This window comes from Silurus meridionalis, chromosome 6 (assembly GCF_014805685.1).
Source record: "Silurus meridionalis isolate SWU-2019-XX chromosome 6, ASM1480568v1, whole genome shotgun sequence".
NCBI classification, from domain to species: Eukaryota; Metazoa; Chordata; class Actinopteri; order Siluriformes; family Siluridae; genus Silurus; species Silurus meridionalis.
The window spans coordinates 10,657,728-10,674,712 of record NC_060889.1 but is presented as its reverse complement, the minus strand read 5'-3'; the positions used below and the strand labels follow the sequence as shown (position 1 = coordinate 10,674,712).

The 16,985-nt window shown below is 37.3% G+C and overlaps 1 protein-coding gene across 4 annotated transcripts in view; it reads left to right on the top strand.

Moving 5' to 3' along the window:
* Positions 1 to 1,359: 1,359 nt before the first annotated feature.
* The window catches only part of plxdc2b (plexin domain containing 2b), a 129,905-nt gene continuing 114,279 nt past the window's right edge, over positions 1,360 to 16,985 (top strand). For 2 of the 4 annotated variants that reach the window (XM_046851875.1, XM_046851874.1), the window contains exon 1: positions 1,360 to 1,834. In XM_046851875.1, the coding sequence (XP_046707831.1) occupies positions 1,732 to 1,834 (103 nt within the window). In that variant the 5' untranslated portion in view covers positions 1,360 to 1,731. The remainder of the gene's footprint in view (positions 1,835 to 16,985) is intronic. The other 2 variants (XM_046851873.1, XM_046851872.1) reach the window with 1 other exon arrangement.

Here is a 16,985-nt window from a genome sequence, read left to right as displayed (position 1 = left end):
GAGAAAGCTACTGTTTCTTAATCACTTTGAAATCCCTACTTGTCTCTCAGTAGTGTTGGAAATGTACCATGTAAACGGGTTCTTTAAGAAACCTTACAACACTTTTATTACCTTATTATTTACTTATACTTGTACTGCATTTTCTTTGAGCTGTTAACCTACAGTAGGTTTTTTGACAGGAAAAAGACATGGTAGATGAGAGATAAATAATGTAGACTTATGCACAACTAGTTAATCAAGACTAAATTTGAAGTTAAGATTATTCAATTGGCGAAGATACTTTCATGTCTTGATATGCAAAAATAGAACATCATTCAAAAACAATCCATGTAAAGTGATCCACAAGTTCCTAAATAATGGTCCTTCCTGTATGTTCCAATAAATAAAAGGGTTCAACCAGAAAAACCTTGCAAATTTACACTCCGACAAAAGGGTTAAATAAGTTCACTAACACGAGTAATATCAAGAGGAGTGTATTAGAAAGGTACACACAGAGTTGATGTAAAAAAAGTTTGTAATTATAGTTCACTTAACACTTTGTGATTTTGAAATAAAAATCTTGATGGTTGCACTGATACTTTAATGCCCATGTCTCTTTGATACCATTTAGGGAGTATAAGTTACTCTAACAGATTAAACTGTTAAGTTCTTATTTTCAAAATGGCACCATTATAAACTTGTTGTTTTGTTGTTGTTGTTGTTTTACTTTGGGATGTAACAGGTACAAAATCATACAGGTTTCAAAATGACCGAATCAAATCTCAAAGCAGAGTTCCCTTATTCTCATATTTGGTAGTATATCTATTTAAAAGAGTTATGAGGCTATGAATGCATTATAAATGTGGGTTTAACTACTAAACCCTAATAAGAAAAGGCTTAGTGGTTAAGGCAATATTCCTTAAAGGTTGCCAGTTCTCACAGTTTTCAACTATGGACTCTCTCTCTCTCTCTCTCTCTCTCTCTCTCTCTTTCTCGTTCTTTCTTCACTACACACAACTACTGCAAAGAAAAATCTCACTCTTTCCCCATTTAAACGCACTCACCTCAGACAGACATACACACACACACACACACACACACACACACACACACACACACACACATTAATGCTATGCTTCCACCTAAACCTAACCTTAACCTTAATGTCACTCACAACAGCAAAACCCTCTTTTGTTGTTGTTTATCAAATAAAAGCTACACGACTCCCCATTTTTTAGCCCAATTTGGTCAAAATTCTCAAAGAATTGTTTCCAGGATATTTAGTTCCTACCTAGATATAACACACACACACACACACACACACACACACACACACAGAGGGAGGGGAAGAGAGAGAGAGAGATAGTGTGTGTGTGTGTGTGTGTGTGTGCGCCATCTGCATCCGAGCAGCAGTCAGACGGGTGCGCACGAGCTCCGTTGCTTGATGACACTAGTGTTTTTAAGTGTGTCTCGTTTTCAGTGCGTTTTCAGGATCCAATAAAACTCCACTAACACACACACACACACACTCACATTCGCGCGCTCCGGACGACAAAATACAGCACGCGTACACGGAGACGGAGACAGAAAACAGAGAAGAGCGCGCGCACATCCCAGGTCCACGTTGAGAAGCGCGCGGCGGAGCAGCTCATCACATCCACGAGGCTTGTGAGTGTCGTGCGCGCGCGCGTTCTCGCGTTTAAAGCCGGCAGAAAGGCTCGAGGAGCGCTGCAGCCGCAGATCATATTGGTCATGGCCGGGGCCAGGATGCTCGACCTCATGCTTGGAGTTGTGTTACTTCTGCACGCTCTTGGAAGTCTGTTCCAAATCACTCGCGGGGAACTAACCAACCAGGGTATGTATCCACTGGGCAGTTACTTTCCTTTATTTTATTTATTTATTAATTTTTTTTAAGAAGAAGAAAAAGAAACCTCAAGGTTCTAGATCTACTCTATTAATCAGATCAGTGACTTTTCCTTTAAAGCGAATATTCGAATAATCAGAGGGTGCCTACAGATATTTCCTCTCTATGTATAAAGCAAGAAAGAAAAAAATGTGTATGAACATCTGGGTTTATACAGACTACACGCTCTATGCTTTTTTTTGCTATGTCGAAAAATGGTCTTAGGGGTAAAAGTTTGATCTCTCCTGCATGAAGTCAGTGCCTGCATTCAGATCGCAGGGTGTTTTAATAATGCCATTTGCTGGTTTGTGCGCGTGCCTTTGTGGGTTCGTGTGCATGCATGCAATTTTTGTTGTGGGTCACACGGTGCCACAATTATTAAATCCACCCACAGTAACCCTGATCAGGTAGTGAGCATCCTCATCTTTCTCATCAAACCATTCGATACAATCTGTTTAGAGCTCTGTGTGTGTGGGGGGGTTCCTCTTTTCCACTCATCTAACACACCAGGTGGCTGATTTTACTCTTGTTTGGAGTCTTTCACCCCCAGCATCCATGCATCTGATGAAGCTGTAACATGACTGATGCTTTATCACTCAGAGAATCAAGTCCAAACAAATGAATCCTAAATGTTTATGTTGTTTTTTGAAACTGTTTGGATATATGAGAATTTTGGGTTGACCATAAACAACTTCTGTGCCATAGACTTTCATGAAGCGAGAGTCATGGGAGAATATACTGTACATGCAGGTGTGTTCACATTCACCTGGAGGTTCCTGAGGCACAGACTTTTCAGCTTTATTTAACTAAAACCTCTGACTTGCCCAGTGTTTTCACTAAATTACAATTTTAGCTGTCATGGAGGCTTATTGTGGTTTACATGTGTATTCAGAACAACACCATCAATCCACACTTTACGTTTTCATCACCTGCAGTCTTCTTTCAAAAATTTTCCTTCAGGGATTTATAATGTGAGCTTTACATACAGTACCTGTATATGAGGTACTCTACTACCAAGGAGGGCTTTTCCAAAAAAAAGAAAGCACAGTTAGTGAGTACAACATGGCTAATATGTATCTGTAACATGTGTATATGCTGTACATTCTGTTACTATTTTAGGCCTCTTAGTTCATGCTTCTCTGAGAGAGATGATCAAGAACAGTTGTTTATGCTCTTGTACCGTTTCACCTGAAACGTTTTCTCATTGGTGCTTTGGATTGGTAAAGGAATCTGAAGGACTTCCTGAAGGGAAAATCTTTGCCAGAAGGATATAACCCATTAAAGTGTAGCACATATATCATTCAGTTAGGTTTCTGTCACAAACATGCTTTTGGAACACTCTCTGTCTGTTATCTATTTTGTATATGTGTTACCTAGTCATGTTTTTTCATGTAATTATTTGTAAGTGCTTTTAGTTGCTCTGGAAAAGTTCTTGTATATGCATTATCATGTTGCTAAATAAGAGCTATAATCAATAAAGCAATCAATAAACATTATGTGAGCACTGACAAGACGCTGTTGCAGTTTAACACTTCATAAGTGAGCATTAAAACTGTGTCTGGACTTTCCATTTGTTTCTATTGGACGGCTCATAAGTCTTTGGATTGAGGGCAGGATGGATTGAATCAGTAAAAAGACTGCACCTGGTGATGGCAATGCTGTTACATGGATGGAGGGCTTGAGAGGACTTTATCGCTCTGTGTGTTTTTAAAATCAGTGTCTAGGAAACTTGACATGGAAGACAATACATTTTCTATGGAACTGTGGAATAAAACAAAATGTAAAACCTTATGTAAGGCAAAATCTCAGATCAGACTAATCCTAAGAGAGACCTTGTTAGTATGGTTTGTGAAGGGTAGTTCCATGTTTGGGGTGTTATTTGTGTATGATTAATATTAGATTAACAAAAGTAAAAACTAAAGTAGGAATTTCCAAATCCATATCAAATCAAATGTTCTTAAAAACACCATGTTATTGTGTATGTTCCATATAAATAACTTTAAGCAGGAGTTAAAGCTACATTACTTTATGCCAATCCCCAGGCCACTAGAACTATTTTACACTGAAATATTATCAAATAAGTTTTTCTTAGTTGTGTTCATTGTTTTGAAAAGTCATGCTTGCAACATTCTTTTCAGGAATCGTTTCATATATGTTATAAAATTTACATTCAAAATGCACTCAATCTTGCTCTGTAACTGTAGTCAGCTCAATTGAATATATGCTATATCCTTCAAGTCACATGTTCTACAGGCATGTTGTAAAGATCATTGGAAGAAGAAAATGAATCTGCTGGAAGCTCCTTTTTTTGATTTCCTGAATAATGATACTTTAAATGTACAACCCTACTACTCAAGAATATAGCTAAGTAAATCATATCATCATGATAATTCTAAAAAATCAACCTGGTTACTTTCAATTATTTTAGTCATTTGAGAACAAAATGCACCAATTTAATATTTTACCTTATTTATTATAGATACTGACATTTATCAGTGCATCAGATCAACCAGATTGTATTTAACTTCTAGCTAGGTGACTGATTTACAGTACAATAGCTTTCATGGCAGAATAGCTGACAATAAAAAATTAAATAATAATGACAATAAGCTTGAGTTGAGTTGATACATTACATCACACACAAAGATTTACAGTGGCTGTGTGGCAAAAACAGTCTTGGAGTCACCAAAATATGATCAGAATAGTAATGAAGTCCATTAGAAATTTGTTACCTTGTAACGCCTCTGTTAAAAAAGCGAGCTTGTCTCTTGTGTGGATATTTTTCAGTGATGTGCGTATTCCCTAATTGTTTGAATCTATGCCACTCGGTTGGAAGTAGGGTTAAGGTCATATTTAGTCACATTTCTAACCTGGTTGGGGCAGTGAAGGATGCAGAAATGTTATATGTGTGTGTTGACGATGGGGAGTTTACATCCTGGAAATCAGCATTTGTCAGTAATACATAAGAGGAAAGAAGAGAAGGTTTATTCAATCAAATTTGGGTGGAATTTATAAATTGTTTCACCTGGTTAATCAGTATTGCATTGTTTATGCCTCAGGATTCATTTCGATCATAATTTGTCTTCATTCGGATTTCCAAAATAATCTAAAAATGTATTTAATTCCGATCGATTGTTTCCGATGTTGAGTTTGCATGGAATTTGCATATCCATTTGACAAATGAACTTTATCCTACACATTTTATGCTAAAGTGACTAGTATCATGGTGGAGTTTAGCCATTTTAGTGCTGCAGTGTCAGTGGTACAACCTTGAGCTCATGTTACAATCTGTATGTTTCCTCCTAACTCCCAAAAAAAATGAGTATGTTAATTGCCAATAGGTGTATAAGTGTGTGTGTGTGTGTGTGTGTGTGTGTGTGTGTGTGTGTGTGTGTGTGTGTGAGTGTGATCATAGCGTATAGAATCTCATTCTCACCTTATGCCCAGTGTTCACAGAAAAGGAACCAGATCTCCCACAGCCCTAAACAGGCTTACGGAAAATAAATGAATGAAGACAAACAGTGAAAGGAATAACAATGTCCTTTCTTTAGAAGTTTGCCTCTCTATGTTTTAAAGTGTTATAATTATTCTCTGATGGTTCATGTGACATGTAAATTTATATTGAGATCTTGAAATATTTTTTATTTGTTGATTAATTATACTAGTATACTACTTATATTGGTTCCTATAAGTTTATCCCTAATGAGCAAACCAGAGGAGACAGTGGCAAGGATCAACACCCTGAAAAGTTATGAAGATGAAGCCTTAAGAGGAACCAGACTCAAAATGGAACCCATTCTTATCTGGGGGACTGCAAATGTCCACTCATTGTAGTTTCATAATTTTTATTACCTGTTTATTGATCGAAGCGACGAAAAACTTTGTGGCAATTGTAGTCCTAAGACATTTTAGCAGAACCGTTCATATAAATTACAGTCCAAATCCATCTTCATGGTTCTTAAGTGGAACCATCCATAGTAGTCTCATGTATTTTTTGCCTGTTCATGTGGAGCCAACCTCAGCACCTCAGCAGAGTTATTTCAGATTTATGAGAACTCCATCCAGAAGTAGGGCATCAGGGTGGATCAGGCAGGCTCTGAGAGCAGAATAGGACAGGATCATTGGTCTCAGGAGCATGTGTAGCTTGACAGAGAGAAATAGAAAGTGAGAGACAGACAGAGAGAGAGTTATGATTTGAGGTATATTTTCCAAGAACCATGAGCAATGAGAAAGACATTTCTGCAACCGATTTTGCATTTTTACTTCATGATTTCTTGAAACACAATTTCTTGGTATTCAGTCCACACCACAATCCAATCTCCCAGAATGCTATGAAATGCTGCTTGTGAATGAATAATTGTGGCTGAAAGACAAGTGAGGGGTGGAGATGCAACAGTCTTCATCTTTCTTTTTCGTCTCAATCTAATAATAATTTCAGTAACTGGCCTCATTTTTATAGAAAGCTCTAATCTGGTGTTGTGTGTACATCCCTTACAAATGACTATTGTTGTTAATAGCCAAACATCCTGTGCAATCATCATAAACAACATACATGGTTGTAAAGCAATAAGAAGAAGATTGTTATAAATCGTATACGGTAGTTGTCTTTAGGGAATGTGGTTTGTAACTCTCTCCAATGTAGGTAAGATGCATCAACTCAGACCTCAGCATTACCCCTTCTTGTTCTATTAAGGCACAGTTTTAGACATTTTACTAAAAAAGCAGCTTACTGCTGGACCTATGGCGCTTGTCTTTACCTGCGTGATCAGCGTATACCCTCTCATTTTCACAATCAAAATTTTACCCGCGATCTAGCCTTTACCGTCACTCATATCGACAGTCAGCCATTTTTTTCCCTTTTAGCCACACTCTGAGTTATGACGTTGTGTTCTCTTGTTCGTCAGGGTTTTCTGTCTCAGTGCGCATGGCCCAGATAGAGCAGTATTTATAGAGTGCTAGCTCACTGTTACTGCTATGTAGCCTGATCCACTGAACAGTTTTAATAGGGTCATGATAAAGTTCACAGAGTTAGGACTTGGTCAAGGATTTCCACATGTGGAACCCTTTAGCTGCACACATGCTGTGTATAGATACTTTCACAGTCTTCTCACACACTTAGACACATATGTCTACAGATATATGACATCTCTGTAATAGATAACGCAAAGGAACCTCCCTGCAAAAATATCCGGGGGTTTTCCTGCTCCTGGAATGTTAAACAAAGGTTATCAGAGTCATACTGGCTGTGTTTTTGTGTGTGTGTGTGTGTGTGTGTGTGTGTGTGTGTGTGTGTTATAAAGCAAACACATGACGTTATGAGTCATTTCATGCTGGTATGGGATGCACGCACACTGAGTGGGTCATTGAGTTGACAGCAATGGCTGTGATACACAGCCTGGTTCTAGGGGCGAGTTTCCCATTCATCATAATGCCAGCAGTGGCACACACATGCACACACACACACACACATACACACACACACACACACACACACACACACACACACACACACACACACACAAAAACACTGCAGCAAAGGCAACCACTGGAACTTCCACTGACCTTCATTTCATGTCTCTGAAAGCTGACTGTAGACCTGTAGCGTATGTGCTAAACTACATTTCAGGAAGTGTGTGTGTGTGTGTGTGTGTGTGTGTGTGTGTGTGTGTGTGTGTGTGTGATGAAGACAGAGAGAGAGAGTGTAGTGTTTTGCTTATTTCATGGAATGCTGTCTTTGTGACTGTTTTCTTCTTGTTCTCTGTGGGTGGAAAGAGGAGAATGCATCAGACTTTATCTGCTCTTAAATGCCTTCCTGGGTGCATAATGAATAGAGCTATGAAGAAAATAATGGGTCTATTTTTGTATGTCTGTGTGTCTATGCGTGTATGCCACAGCAGGTACATCATCACACCAACATCAGGCTGTCTGACTGATCAGAAACCCTGATCACCCTCTAAATGGGCTTTAATTGTTTAACATCTGTGATTTACAGGAAAAGTGAATTATTTCTCAAGACTGGGACCTTGGGGCTGACTGCACATGGGGTCACAGCTTAAAGCGGGGGTTTCCATAACAACAGGAACAATGTGTGACGCAGTGAAAGAAAGGAGGTGGAGAAAGAGAGAGTTACTTCATGAAAGTCGGCGCAGATGCCGTCCCCAAGCTCCTTTGTGATTCACGTGCTTCAAATCCTCTTTCTGTCTCCGGCGGTGCTTTTGTTCAGTTTCTTTCTTTTTCTCATTGTCTTTAGCTCTCCTTCACAGTGAAGGTTGGAATTAATGCAGCCCGGTATGAGTCCTTTGACCTAATACTCCAGTTTATTATGTTTCTGCAGCTGTCAATTACACTCCAATTATGAGTTTCAAGTGCCTGTGACTCTTATGAAGTACATTGGTTTTCTGTATTGTCTGTTCTAACTACACAGCAGTGTAGCATCAAGATCAGCACAAGCTGGACGCAACATATTGTTTAATTCGGTGCACACAAGGCAGTGTTTTCATGTAATTTGCTGGCTAATAACGGCATATTGTTTTGTTATCCATTATGATTTTTAAAACACAATCTTTACCTGCTGTAACACACTTAACCCCCTGCTAGACACTCAAGTCAAGCAGCATGACATACAGAACTTTAATATGATACAAGTGCAAATACTCTGAATAAACACTTAGGACACAGCACTGTACTAGATGGAAGATATCAGTGCAAACAATAGTTTGTAAACTGTAAGCCATGTAATTGGGTTGAAGATAAGATAAGATAAGATAAGATATACCTTTATTCGTCCCACAGCGGGGAAATTTCTTTGTTACACCAGCAAAGGAAAGAAATAAATATAAAAATAGTAATAATAAATGCAAATATATAAAAAGAATATACACATACTATAATATACAGTATATACACAGTACAATGTATAAATAAAATAAGGGAAGAAAAAAGTACGCATTGCAGGTAGTATTTCACACAGGTGGTATTGCACGAATTGCAGGTAATTATTGCACATATTGCAGGTAATATTGCACATATTGCAGGTAATATTGCACACATGTAATGTTATATTGCACACAGGTAATGTTATTGCACAGCTAAAAAGTAATAACAGTGTTGTATTTTGGTGACTGGTTTACTGGGAGCAGCTTTGATTGTAAAGTCTAATAGCAGCAGCGAGAAAAGACCTTCTATAACCTTCTTCTGAAGACAAAGATGGAGAAAAGTGTAGCAGGGGATTTGGTCTAAGTAAAATTCTGTGTAATACATGATAGATTAAGTGCCTCGAAGGTAAAGGCTTTTTCATTCATGTTCTTAATATTTTAGATTTTTTTATGTCAGTCTATGTTTATATAAGAATGTTATGTCTCATTCTGTTTTGTTGTTTTGAGACATTGTGACCGGTTTGCCTCCTGCTCATCTCTACAGCCTAACTAAAGTTTGTGGGATTTCCATGTTGTATTATAAGGATATTGATAATAGTTTGTCATCAGTTAATTGTGGAAATCAAGCACAATTAAACAGTTAAACAAATAGGATGACGCGAATGCATTGTGGCTACATTATGAGAAGGTCAAAAGGTTCATTAGTGCAGAATTGTCTGGCAGGAAAGTATAAAGCAATAAAAAAAAAAACTTAATACTATTCAGATGGGATTTAGACTTGACATTTAGAATGTAATGAAGCAAACATGGAAAATCCTGCAGAATTGAATCTTACACAGAAACATTAGGAGTTAGAAGCTACGCTTTAGCCTTGTAAATATGAGCTAAGGTTCATTACATGTGAATGTAGAATAAACGTGGCAGTATTAGTGCGGTGCAATGGAAAGAAATCCAATCATTTTAGTTCGAAGTAGTTCAAACCACAAGTGTTAGAGTTAAAGTGAGGACCACGTGTGTTTGACGGTGTGGGAATGATGTGTCTGTGGGTCTGACGGTATGTGTGTGTGGCTGTGGGTGCTTTGTTTGTGGCATAGCAAAGGTTAGCACTTGGGGAGTGGAGGGTTTTAGGGCACTCAGGCATTCTGACTGGAGAACAAAGCACCATTGGAAATGTGTATGTGTGTGTCTGTCTTTCCTTTCTTCCATCTTTCCTTGTCTGTCTATCCTTTTCCTTCTCACAGCTATGTGTCTGCTTTTTTTTTGTATGAGAGAAAAGTTGTTTTACTTGAAACATTGCCAGAGTGTTGAAAGAGCGGGTGGCCTTTTCCGACTCATCATCGTTTAACCATATTTATACTATACGGCTCCTCTGGGGCGATTTGTACTGAAATGTCACATTTTAACATTCACCACACCGTTGCTCCTTGTGGTTTCATTAGATGTCTGCATCAGGCAGCAGTAAAATCACTGAATGTATATTACTGAGTCTGACATGCTCTGGTCTCTACATTGCTTTTCCACAGTGAACCCTGTGAACCCTAATCTTTTTACAAAATCCACTTTTATAGATTTTGTTGTCTTCTTCGCAGCCTCAAAACAGTGAAAGTGGGAAACACACACTGTGTGTAGACTCATTTGTTTCCAGAAAGAGTGGTGAGGATAAGCGGGCTCCTGTAGATAGTGGAGATATGAGGATTAAGCTTGTGTTTTGTGGGAACTCAAGTGATAATAGTAGCTTATCGGTTTACTGATGTGTTTTGTTCTGGTACATTTGAAAATGACTACAAAGAAAAGTGCCTTAACCTGAACTGAGGCTGAAATACACAATATTATACTCAAGAATAAAGGTTTATTGGTTTATGACTAGAAGGACATGGTGCTTTGAAATGTGTGTGTGCTTAAGGCAAATGTTTTTATTTTCCAGTAAAATATCTGGACTACAGTGCTCCTGCACAGACTTGCACACAGTCTTACTGATTGTCAACTGCCTGCGAGTCTTAACAGGACCCTGCGGGCTCTTACCAACCCTGAGCTTAATAATGGAGCTTTGTGTTTCTGTGACTTGAATTCATTCTCTCTCTCTCTCTCTCTCTCTCTCTCTCTCTCTCTCTCTCTCTCTGCCTCTCTCCCTCCTCCCTCCTGTTGGTTTATGAGAAAGAAACTTGGTTTGAGGAAAGACAATCCCAAAACAGTCATGCAGTCTTGCAGTTAGAGTATAATGTCAACCAGATCGAGCCCCAGATTTCCCCTGTTTGTTTAAAAAGTCTAGAAAACTATGCATCTGTTCTTTTCCCCCTGGAAATAAACACACCATTAAGAGATTTAATTTGCTATACTAAAAGCCACTTTGTCTAAATTATTTAGGCATTTTAATGAAATATAACTTTTAACCAAAGACCTTTTTAACTTGTTTTCAAAAACCAAAGCTGCATGAGTGTAATTTTTGTGATTTTAAAAATAATTTGGAACTAAATATCTACAGTCATCTGAAAATATATTTTTTGCTATATGGTGTGGAAATTTGGGTTTGAGATACAAAAAGACTTTCCTGCTATTTATATCTCAGTGTGTTAACAACTTTGCACCTCTTTTGGAACCCACCTAGCTTTCAAAGCACAGTCAAATTTTCAACTACTGTATGATGACTGATTTTTTTGTTCAAAAGGTTAAACCAAGACGAAGACCAGAAAGCTGTAAGTGGGAAGAACACATAAAAAAGTGTAAAGAGGGGAAATCATTCAGCTCATTATATGATGAAGCTTTGATTTACATGGAGTGAAGCTCTTGAGTGGCCTGCTATAGAGCTCTGACTTCAACCATAATGAACATCTTTAAAATTAATTGGAATTCTGACATTTACATTCCAAATCTAGTGGAGGTTATTAAATGGAGCCTCCATGTAGAATGGGCTGTTCAAAAAGCATATACATGGTCAGGTGTCCACAAAATTGAATCCATATAGCATACTAGTGTAGAACAAGGTCTTAGAAGCAGGGTAAACTGTGTAAATGCTTCAGCAATATTAAAGAATTGTTGGATGACTTGGATAGTAAACCACCACAGTTCATTAAACATTTTACTGGCCTAAATATGCATTTTAGTTATGTAATCTTTTTGTAACTTTTACAAAAGCAGAGTTTTTGGTGTGAGTCTTTATGGGTTTTTTGTTGTTTTTTTTGCTGCACCAAAGAAATTGTATCCTGGCCAATATGAAACTGCAGCTTGCTGTATGTAACACCTATTTTGATTTCTCACCAAACTATTACCTAATACCTCATGTATTTGACAGACAGACAGAACATAACAGCTAATATTACAAGCTTGTGCATGATCAAACTCCTAAGTGTTCTGTTTCTTAAACAGTAAAAGCTCTGTAGGATATAAAGTTTCCCATGTCCTCTAGGCAAGCTGAACAATATGAGAAAAAAAAATGACTACAGGGTAATTTATCTATGACAATGTAATGTCATGGATACAAACTGAGAGTAAGCGGAAATGTGTTTACTTACAGAAATAAATGTAGTGATATAACTTATGTGGTAATAATTAGATTAGATTTAGATTAAATTCCACCTTATTGTCATTGTGCAAGGTACCTGTACAGAGACAATAAAATTACAGTTAGCATCTAACCAGAAGTGCATAAGTAGCCTATTTACAATAAACAAATAAATAGCAAATTAATTATTGTAAATGTTACATCCGACTGGTTTATCAGTAAATCCCCTAAGGTTTGGAAGTATTGATAATATCCTGGTCTTAATATAGACCATGAGTGCTTTCAGCACACTATTATGTCATTGAAAAACACTGTTTCAATTTTGATGAAAACAAGTTAAATAGATTTCTACATAAATTGTATTTTCCAATTCGTATCGAAAAGAATGCGCTCATAGCGTGTTAGGCTATTGGTCAAAGTATTAAGAATTCTTTTTTAAAACAATAGTATTTAACCATCTCTGAGCAATAATACTAAGGACACTTCCACAACTTTACAAAGTTACAGTTGTTTATTTGGTTGATTGGACATGATTCATAAAACTTCATAAAGTCAAAGTAAATGTCAGCAGCATAGATCTGGGGAGTCAAAAAAATGATTACTTCAGCCTAGAGAACAGTGTGATATTCAAATAGAAGCTAAGCATAGTTGAGACTTTAATTATGGCTTTATTTCAACCCAAACATTATTCTGACAGATCTGTGGGAGACTGTGGTCCAAACAACCATTATTGCAAAACACCATTAATCGAGTGTTAACAGTTAAGTGGCCAAACATAAGTCACCCCTCAGTAAAATGTTCAAAACATAGCAGATTCCATCCTTACACTGAAGCATGGTGGTGCTAGCATCATGCTCTGAGTAGATTTTCAGCATGGGTGAAAGATAAACAGATCAAAATTCTGAAACGTCCTTAAGAGAAAAACAGTTTAAGATCAATTAAGATGTGAATGCTCACTGACCAGGACTAAAATAATCTGAAGTCTGTTTAGCCTCTGGTGGATCAGACTTGACTGAACATTTCTGGAAATATAACAAATGTTGGACTGGAAGGACATCCCCAAATCCAAGTGAGCCAAGCTTCTGGCATTACAGCTAAGATCACTTAAGACTGTAATCACTGCCAAGAGCCCTAAACAAAATGAACTGAACTAAACAGTTGAGTAATTGAGTAACACATGTTTAATGTAATGCCAAATATTCGATTGGTCTTAACACATTAGCATATATATATATATATATATATATATATATATATATATATATATATATATATATATACACACACACACACACACACACACACACACACACACACACACGTATACATATATTAACGTCCATTGATGTGCATTATGTTGCTTTTATGTTACTTTTCCCCAGTGTATCAGTGAGTTATTTCTATTCCAATGTAATCACTACAAAGTAAAAGACTAATGAATAGGCATTTGTGCAACATGACACTAATTAGATGAGTACGGAATTAAGTCTGACAGGCCAATTATGAATAAATTATGCAAGTCATTACCTGGCAGGGCTTGTTGACCTGCATCTTTGACAAAGAGGTCAAGAAAAAAATAAGATGCAAGTGGAACTATATAGAACCAGAATGATTAGCTCTTTAAATTAGCTATATGAGTCAGTGTAGAATGTTACAGTATAGTGTGTCTTAATTCTTTGCATAATATTAAATAATCAGCAAGCATGAGATTTCTGCCTCATGTCTGATTCCCTACCGAATAGCATGCTTTACAATCCAAAATAGAATTACCTTCATTTGCATACTTATCATTCCAAGCCTGTACCCTTTACTTGCTTCTTCTATCATTCTGATGTTTTCCTATGCTTGTTAGGTGGTCTATTTTTTATAATCATTTCAGTATTTAGATTTTGCACAATATGCCAGGACTGTTCCTGATGTTAATAACGTGCTCTCTTTTCCTGCCAAGTCTGACACTGTAGAAATATGAATAATTAGGCAAAAGAGAAGCTCGCTATATGCCTCTATTTTCCATTGTTGTCAAAACCATTTGAGCTTTTTGCTTTTAATCTCATAAACCGTCTCATCCCGTCTCACGTCTGTAAGAGAGTGTGTATTGATTATAGTGACAGTATTAACACACAGGGATTTGCTCTATCGATTCTGACTCTGCACATCTTCCAAAGCTTTGTCTGAGTGAGTTTTGATATGCATGTTTCTCCTCTTTATGAATGTTATATAATGATGGGGTGGACATGGATTTTAATCACCAGTAGGACGAATATGTGGCATCCTCCTCACACCCCCAAAAACCAACCCTTTTCCCAACATGCTCTCTTTAAAAGAGTGATGTAGTGTGCACCTTCTATTATAGAGTGTGGCCCATGCTGACTTCTGACTTGTCCTGGCAGTAATGGAAGACTCCAGTTAAACTTCCTGGCAAACCTAGCATTTTGGGAACATCTATCTCATGCAGAGCAAACACAGGACAAATACAATGACACAGAGAAGGCAATGCAGGTTTTGCTGTTAGATAGTAAATGCTTTTAGTTTGGTGTAATCAATTCCTATTAGACATCAGACATTAAAGAGCACAGAATCTGTATGCTATGTATTTTCTTTTTTTAAATATCTTGGCATGAGATGGATTTGGCTTGGGTATTCAAATATCCAATATCCAATATTGAAGTCTTGGGTATGGTAGGTTGAAAATGATTGGACTAATCAGTTAAAACTGAATGTAGCACTAGAAGCTCATTAAATAGCAACAGTGTTTGTGGCATACAGGAGGCAAAATGGCAGCTTTAAAACTGATCTATATAATACACTTAGCTTTAACAGCCACTTCTCTCAGAGCAGAAAAAAGTTTTCTGATAACTCACTTTATTCCTACACTTGTAACATATGGATACCTCCTTAAACCTCTGGTGCAGCATTAAAATCAGCAGGACTACACTTAATTGACTTTATGTTCATATGTGGCTGCTAATTTGTAGATTGTTTAGCATCTGTGTTATTTTCACTCTCCTACTTTGCCAGTTTCCACCACTTGCAAGATCTACCAAATGGGAGGGAGGAAGTTTTCATGCTTCCTCAGAGACACATAAAGCCAGCCAAATGCATTTTTTATATAGCTGCACCAAGGGGCATCTTAAAGATTAGATGAAGCAAATTTTGGATTTTGGAGAGTGTGGTTATGGAGATTTGTGCTCATTCATCCACAAGGGGCATTAGTAAAGTCAGGCACTGGTGTAGATATGTAGATGTGGAGAGGAGGCTTCGAGGGTTCAGGTCGGAGCTCTGTAGCAGGCAACTGAAGATCTTCAACTGTGTAAAACCTCTTCATGAAGCTCCCATTGTGTACATGGACATTGTTGTTCTGGAGCAGGTTGAGGTTTCCTAGGTTAACTGAAGGGAAATGTAATTCTACGGTTTCCAAATACATTCTATACAACTGTGTGTGCAGATATTTTTGTGACAGGTGTCCCAAAGCTTTTGTTCATATAGTGCAGTTCTTTTAGATCAGTACTTTTGATTGTTAAGTAAGTGAAGAATGTAAATGTAAAAAATTTAAAAGTTGTACTTTTACTCAAGTAGAGGACTGTGTACTTCATCTACTGCTGCCTGAGTGAATCTAGATTACATTTCTGTCATGATACTAATTTAAGTATAGCAATATATGTCTGTGTATATATATATGTGTGTGTGTGTGTGTGTGTGTGTGTGTGTGTGTGTGTGTGTGTGTGTGTGTGTGTGTGTGTGTGTGTAGTTAAATTTAACAACCACATCTGTCATGCTTGAAAAAGTGTTAGAGCACTCATTACTTAATTTGTACCAGCTCTTTCATCAACTTTCATATTTGGAGCGCCTGCTGTATCTGACACTATTGTATTACAGGACGTGCTTAGAGCACTGTTCTGTCTAATTGTCCCAGGCTCTTTTCCTTTTCCTCTTCTGGACGTCTTGCTCTTGTATTTTGGTTCCTCATGTTTTACAAATTAGGCACTTATCACTATTACCTCACAACTACACTTGTGTCTCTCCTGATATTGTCAGAGCAAGGTTAGATTATTAGGTCCAGACTTTAGTAATATATTATGAAAGTCATAGCTGCTCTTAAATTTACTTTTCCTTTCAGATAGTTATTCTGGCTATTTGGTTATTTTTGCAAGTTCCATATTCAAGGTCATTTTGGCAAAAAAAAAAAAAACACCCTCTGTATTATAAATTCTTGTTTATAACAAAATTTCATAAAAAGGGAGATATGAAAAAGTGTTGAAAATTTGACTTGTATGTAGCAAAATGCAATAAAAACTTTTACAAGTATAGATGCAGGAGTGTTTAAACAAAACCGGATATTAGCGATCTAGTTATATGCTTTAAGATATAACAGGTCTGTAAGAGAGTGTGTATTGATTATAGTGACAGTATTAGCACACAATGATTTGCTCTATCGATTCTGACTCTGCACATCTTTAAAAGCTTTGTCTGAATGAGTATAGATATGCATGTTTTTCCTCTTTATGAATGTTATATTATGATGGGGTGGACTTGGATTTGAATCAACAGTAGGACCAATATGTGGCTTCCTCCTCACACCCCCAAAACCCAACCCTTTTCCCAACATGCTCTCTTTAAAAGAGTGATGTAGTGTGCACCTTCTATTACAGAGTGTGGCCCATGCTGACTTCTGACTTGTCCTGGCAGTAATAGTCTCCAGTTAAATCTTCTGGCAAACTAGCTTTTTGGG